The 6,903-nt window shown below is 42.2% G+C and overlaps 1 protein-coding gene across 1 annotated transcript in view; it reads right to left on the bottom strand.

Moving 5' to 3' along the window:
* Positions 1–2,263: 2,263 nt before the first annotated feature.
* LOC104294708 (myosin heavy chain, skeletal muscle, adult-like) overlaps positions 2,264–6,903 on the bottom strand; it is a 10,803-nt gene continuing 6,163 nt past the window's right edge. Inside the window, exons 16-23 of the mRNA XM_009894352.1 lie at positions 6,407–6,494; positions 6,198–6,315; positions 5,901–6,024; positions 5,678–5,814; positions 5,325–5,580; positions 2,794–3,036; positions 2,499–2,675; positions 2,264–2,413 (exon numbers count right to left, since the gene is read on the bottom strand). Of these exons, the coding sequence (XP_009892654.1) occupies positions 2,264–2,413; positions 2,499–2,675; positions 2,794–3,036; positions 5,325–5,580; positions 5,678–5,814; positions 5,901–6,024; positions 6,198–6,315; positions 6,407–6,494 (1,293 nt within the window). The remainder of the gene's footprint in view (positions 2,414–2,498; positions 2,676–2,793; positions 3,037–5,324; positions 5,581–5,677; positions 5,815–5,900; positions 6,025–6,197; positions 6,316–6,406; positions 6,495–6,903) is intronic.

The raw sequence follows: 6,903 nt of genomic DNA, 5'->3' as shown, positions 1-6,903 counted from the left end.
GCTGTGCCAGCTTCTTCCTGGGAGGTGATAAGCACAGCTCACAGTTATCACAGAGGAACCAGTGTGATTTGATTTCTACAAGAGCGTACCTAATCATTTTGCAGTCTGCAGTCACATAGTGAAGATCTTCATTTATGCTGTTCCTAGCCTTTGCCTTTACTAAACCACTAAATCTTCTATACGATAAAGATTCCCACTTTCTGTTACCCTTGTCCAAAACACATTCATGACTTGTTCCTCAGAATATCTTGGTGTGTCTCTTCCAACGTTGCCTGTCAATTTTCAGTCCCCCCTGGGTTCTTCACATCATGTCATCACGTACTTGGCCTCCTCCAGCTCCTCTGTACGCTGGATCGCATCTGTCTCGTATTTGGTTCTCCACTGGGCCACTTCACTGTTGGCCTTGGACAGGGCACGCTGCAGCTCCCCCTTGGCTTCCTGCTCCTCCTCATACTGTTCCCGGAGCAAGTCACAGTCATGGCGAGCAGACTGCAAGCTATGGGCCAGGGCATTCTTGGCCTGGGGAGACAATGCAATTGGGACAATGAATTTCCTGTGACACATTAGAATGTTAACGTAGAGGAAGTTATTGAAAAGTCTTTGAATCTGACATTTAAAGTCAGCCCAAGGAAAAAAGGTACATTGTTCCCATATTCTGAGAATCTTTTTCTGCCTTCCTTCATCAAAATCTAGAAAGTTACCTCAGAAGAGGTGATGGGCAAACTCTAAATTATAACTATGAAGCTAGGAATTGTTCAGTCCTTTTAAATATGTTCTAAAATTTCAGCTTCTATTACAGAAAAGTTCAATAGGAAATGCAGTTTTTTAGATAAATCTCTTTTTTTAATATGTCATCATTTATCCATATAAATGCCTAAAGTTGTCCTTCTTTTCACAGTAACCAGGTCGGAGGCAACACCCTCCTCAACATTTCTTCCCACACTAAAGAGGAAGATAGCAAAATTGTCCAACTAGTTTGAGAGCGCTCAAATTGAAATGACATGGCTAACATATTCTGATTTTATGTGAGAATAGGAAAAAACCTGAAAGAAAATGGAAGTTGAATCCCAAGTCAACCCCTCTACAGGAAATACCTTTACCTTTATTTCTTCCTCTAAATGTCTCTTTAGTTCCTCTATCTGTTGAGTAAATGCCTGTTTGCCTCTGGAGAGCTGTGATATCAAAGCATCTTTTTCTTCCACCTGGCGTGAATATTCACCTGAGAAATTTTACAGATATACTGTAATTTAAAAAGCAACATTAAACCAATGTGTCTTGTCATCATCAGTTGCATGTTCGCCCATGTGGTGGTTACCTGATTCTGTCTGCAGACGAGCTCTTTGAGTATTGAGGTCATTGATCATGCGCTGATGTTCCTCATCTTTTGTCTTAATCTCACTTAGCTGATCTTCCAGTGTTCGACACATTTTCTCCAGGTTTGCCTATGTGTCAAATACACGTAGAGAAAGAGGATTATCACTAAATTTTAGCATGTTGTTCTCCTGAAGAAAAACAATGCAACTGTATGTGATAGCAGAATGTAATCAGGAGGTTCAAAATCATGTGTCAGGTCATGTATCATAGCGCAGTAATCTGGCAGAAACTATGTACCTTGGCTTTGGAGACAGACTCCATGTTACTGGCCAAGTCGTCAATCTCCATCTTCAGCTCACTCTTCTCCTTCTCCAGCTTCTGCTTCACTCGTTGCAGGTTGTCGATCTGCTCCCCAAGCTCAGCTGTGCTGTCCGCGTGCTTCTTCCGCAGTGCAGCAGCCGTGGCTTCGTGCTGCAGCGTGGCCTCTTCGAGGTCACGACGCATCTTCTGAAATTCTGCCTCACGCTTCTTGTTCATCTCCATCTGAGCTGCGGTAGCCCCTCCTGCTTCTTCCAGGCGCTCGCTGATCTCCTCGAGCTCCCTTGAGAGGTCAGCCCGATGCTTCTCTGCTTTTGCCCGAGAGGTTCGCTCTGCCTCAATTTCCTCCTCCAGTTCCTCAATACGCGCCTGGGGAACATTAGGGACCCTTCACACCCATGTCCTCCTCCTTCCTGAACTGTGTCTGGGTGAGAGAGGGGAAGGGACAGAGACTTGCCTGCAGCTCCTTGATCTTCTTCTGTAATTGCATGCCCAGGGCTTGCTCATCCTCGATTTTGCTCTGGATCTGGCTGATTTCAAAGTCTTTCCTTTGGGCAAAGCAAAAGGCGTTAGAGCTCACAGAGAAAAGACAAGTGCACCAGCCCAGCACTCAGGTGCCCAACAGCCCCACTTACTTCTTCAGTTTCTCATCCAGCTGCTGCTTATCATTTTCCAAATCCATTATGCTGTCATGGGCCAGCTTCAGGTCTCCTTCGAGTTTCCTCTTAGCTCTCTCAAGGTCCATGCGCAGTTTCTTCTCCTGCTCCAGGGACCCTTCCAGCTACACACAACAAGACCATCAGTGCTCCAGCAGTCAGGTCTAACTCCATACCTGTCCTTTTCTTACTGTATGTCTGTGGGCTTACATCATCCACTTGCTGCTCCAGCTTGGTCTTGGCTTTGGTCAGCGTATTGACTTTGTCCTCTTCTGCCTGCAGGTCATCCAGTGTCTGCTGATGGGCCTCTTGGAGGGCCTTCTTCTCTTTTGTCAGCTTGGCAATGGTCTCATCCAGGCCTGCCATCTCCTCTGTGAGGTTTTTCACCTTTGAGAAGAAGGGAGCAAGTGCAGATAAAAAAAAAATATATATAGTTGTTTAAAACTTTATACTGTATAACAAAACAGAAGTCTTTTCTGTAATAGTGACATCTTCTGCCTCATACCTTGTTTTCAGTAGCATGTTTTTCCTTCTCCACTTTGGCCAGCGTTAACTCAAGATCATCAATATCTTTCTTCAGCTCTGAACATTCATCCTCCAGTTTCCTCTTCTTGGCTGTCAGCTCAGCATTAATTTCTTCCTCATCCTCAGCCCTTTCAGTCACTTCTTTAACTTTGGCTTCCAGCTGGATTTTGGTTTTGATGAGCTGGTCACACCTTTCCTCAGCATCAGCCAAGCTATCTGCTTCCTGGTGGGGAGACACAGAATTTCTTGGTTGGTTTTCTGAACTTTTCTGTCTAAACCTGTGTTAAAATGTGGCCTGAAGGTGGCATCTCCTCAGGAACTTTAATCTTGCTTTTTTTCTTTTTTTTTTTTCCTCTGATGCATTTTACAGCTTCTCAGTTGGAAACAATATTGATTCCTAAACTTTTTTCTGTCTTCTAAAAATGTCTCACAGATGTGGTAGGTGTGAGAATATTTCATTCACCTAGAGGAGAAAGGGCTTGAAGACATTTCTTTTCACAATCACAGTATTCAATCTTTCTTTTTGTAACTGAATGCTTCTGAACCCATTATTATGTTGGGAGTAAAGGCTCTGGTAGTCTCAACAATAATTTGATAGAGAAAAGATTACTCTCTCTCTAAATATATTAAGACTGCTGCTTGTGCAAGTGGCGTCTTACCCTTGTGAATCAGATAACTATGTGTCAACCTTCCATGCTGTGTCTGGAGTGGCATATGCTGGTTTTAGCTGATCACCACATCATCTTATTCTTTGGTGGGCTTTTGGTATAATGAATTTGTTTTGTTCCAAATGAATTAGAAAGCCAAATATCTTATAAGAAAGTCCAATGAGGTATTTATTTTTCTCCGTATACTAGGGAAATAAAAGGTAACATGGGATTCCCATTTTCTGTTCAAATGTTCAAATAATTGGGTAATTAATACAGTGTTCTAGTCTTAGTTGGTAATTTAAGTAATTTAATAAGCAGATTAATATGACTTTGTAAAATGACATTTGAATATCAAATAATTTTGTGTATATTTTTAAGCAATATTTTATTTTGTGAAGTGCTGTGTGTCTACAAGGTTCATAGGATTTTGTTGTAAAATTACTAATATTTAAGTTTGAGATGTCTGGCTATGAAGTTATCTTCACTAAAAGAATATTCCTTTCAACTAAAAGCTAACAGTCCATGATTGCTTCCAACTCTCCACTTCTGAGCTAAGACAATACCAGGTGTGCCACTCCTATAAGCTCCACCAAGAGCCAGTCTCTCCATATTGTTATGTTATTTCATAGAACCATAGAATAGTTTGGGTTGGAAGGGACCTTTGAAGGTCATCTAGTCCAAACCCCTGCAATGAGTAGGGACATCTTCAGCTACATCCGGTCCCATTTACCATTTGATTCCTTAAAATTGTTGCAGTTACTTAAGTAGAACATCCTTCCCAAGGATGGATATCAGGCATTGTTAACATTGAAATGATTGTTTTTCCTCACTGCTTTCTTTTTTTCTGATACAGTATATAGGTTGGGCCACTGCAATCAATAGACAGAAAAAAGGGGAGCAGAGGGGGAGATGCTGTCTAAATGTTCTCTCACTGTGTTTATAGTTAATAAAGGTTCTGTCTGATCTGTTCTAAATTGTGCCCTCCAGACAGGGAACCCCAACGCAAGTAGTTTATGGAAAGATGACTTTTAGTGGAAAGGAATGTTCTTTTAATAAAGATAAGTTCTTAGCCAGACCTCTCAGTCTTAAATATTAATAATTTTACCACCACAGGATGTTGTTTGTAGTGGAACTACCATAGAAAATCCAGATTAGATATGCAAAAAACCACAATGTTCAAAAACCTGAAAATTTCTGCTTCATTATAAATTTCATTTATGACCTTGATTCATAGATAAAGCTTAACGAGCTCTTTTATGTAATTAACAAATGAGGGAAGAAAAACCTTACCCCCAGATAGTGTGACTCGTTCTCTGAAACAGGAACTCTGTGTCTATATATTCTTAGACTAAAGAGAAATTTGAAGCTCTATTTCCTAGTTACTGAGTGAATGATTAACTGCGAGTTATTAAGAAGAGGGTGAATGACTTTTCCTGCAACTGAATTCACAAATACCACTTTCAACTCTGGTTTGCATTTACGCTCCAAAATGGATTCATTGTTCTACATCTTGGTGAGATGGAGATACCCCAGGCAGGACTCACCTGCTCAGGGGGAGTCAGGGGTTCAGCCAAAACTCTGCTCTGGGTATTTCCTGTTGGCTAGCAATATCTGACTCCTTCCTCTGCAAGTGCAAGGGCACTGACTCCCTCTTGGAGCTTCCTGCTTCTTTGCATTGGCTGTCAGAGTGCTCATCATGCCACTGCCAGACACTTGTTTCCTTAACTTCATGTGCATATGAGGGATAATTCATCAAATATCTGACTTTTGGTCTTCTATAGTCTGACCTTCTGCCTCGTAAAAAACAGTCTGAATGTTTAGACTCCTTTTCTGAGCTATAAATTAGAGGTGATAAACTCACAGCCTGCACTTGGAGCTGCAGGTCATTTTTTTCCTGCAGCAGGGCCACCATTTTCTCCTCCAGCTCCTTCCTCTTGGCCTCAGACTTTGCAAGCTCTTCCTTGGTTTTCTCAAACTCTTGTTTCATGTTGGCCATCTCCTTCTCGGATTCTGCACTCTTCAGCAAGGGCTTGATCTTGAAGAACAGCTTCATCCAGGGCCAGTGCTTGACATTCATGAAGGACCGAACGTTGTACTGGATGCAGAAGATGGACTCCCTGAAGCATAATTAAAATGTACATTGAATATTATCACTATGAAGAGTGCAGTTTCCCACAAGTACAGTGACTTTAACTGAAGATGAGGAATGTCTACCTCCTCTCCACCATTCTCTGGTACTCCACTCTCATCAGGAAGCCCCTGCACCTGGCCTGTGTGCGGGTGATGATCTGTGCCAGCTTCTCATCCCTCATCTCCTCCAGGAGTCCCAGCAGCCCAGCTTTGAAGAACACCTTGAGAAAGGGAATGTTTGCAGCACGTCACTGTCAGGTGGAGCAAAGCACAGGCACAGCATGAGTGAGGCAACGAGGGTTTGTACCTTGGTGTGGCCAAATTTGTACTGGGTGTGGTCCACATCGATTGACCCAAGAAGCTTCTCAGAAGCCTTCTTGCTGTCAATGAACTGTCCCTCTGGGATGGCACTGGCATTGAGCACCTTGTATCTGTGAGGAGAGAAAGAGGAAGATAAGGCTGTTTTTTCCCAGCCAACACACACTAGCCACTGAACCCCACCAGCTCCCCTATAGCTATTTTTACAACAGAGTCCAGCCTGAATGAACCTATATGAATGAACCAACATTGCTTTTAATGGTGCTGAGCGGTGCAGTGCTCTTACCTCTGTTTGAAGTCAGCATAGAGGACTCTGCTGGGGAAACCCTTCCTGCAAATTCTGATGCCTTCCAGCACGCCGTTGCACCGCAGCTGGTGAAGTACCAGTTCATGCTCCATGGCACCTAGCAATTCAGAGCATAAATGAATACCACAGTTTCAGTGCAGAGGGGAATGGCTGTATCAGAGGAAGTTCTTTCTGCTTGAGTGTCTTACCAGGAGTTTTTGTTTCATTTGGGATGATGCAACGGACAAAATGGGGGTGAGTGCTCCGTAGATTGGTCATCAGCTTGTTTAAGTTCTCCTAGAGGGACCAGTTAGTAATGTGAGTTTCCTGTGCCCAGTGTTTGATGCATCAAGCCCATGGTAATGACTTCATGACTTTTCAAAATTAGCTGCATTTCGTAGCACTTAGGTAAAGCCACAGTATCCAAATATTTCTTCTATTTGAAGATTCTATTTGCACACCATTTTTAAAGACTGAAATACTAATATGTTGCTATTGATCCAGTGGAAACTAATATACAATTTCACACTTTCACACAAAGTAATTAACTTTTAGATTTTTTTATGTTCTGCCTTCTAAAGTCAATGTACTTTAAAAAAAAAAGTGTTGGGTTTTTTTTTTTTCAATTAAAGTAGATACCTTCTTGGAGAATGTTTATAAAGACACTCTCAGTTCCCCAACATATCAACCTCACAGAAAAGCAGGA

Source organism: Charadrius vociferus, unplaced genomic scaffold (genome assembly GCF_000708025.1).
Source record: "Charadrius vociferus isolate BGI_N301 unplaced genomic scaffold, ASM70802v2 scaffold121, whole genome shotgun sequence".
Lineage (NCBI taxonomy): Eukaryota > Metazoa > Chordata > Aves > Charadriiformes > Charadriidae > Charadrius > Charadrius vociferus.
This window is presented reverse-complemented; position numbering and strand designations above follow the sequence as displayed.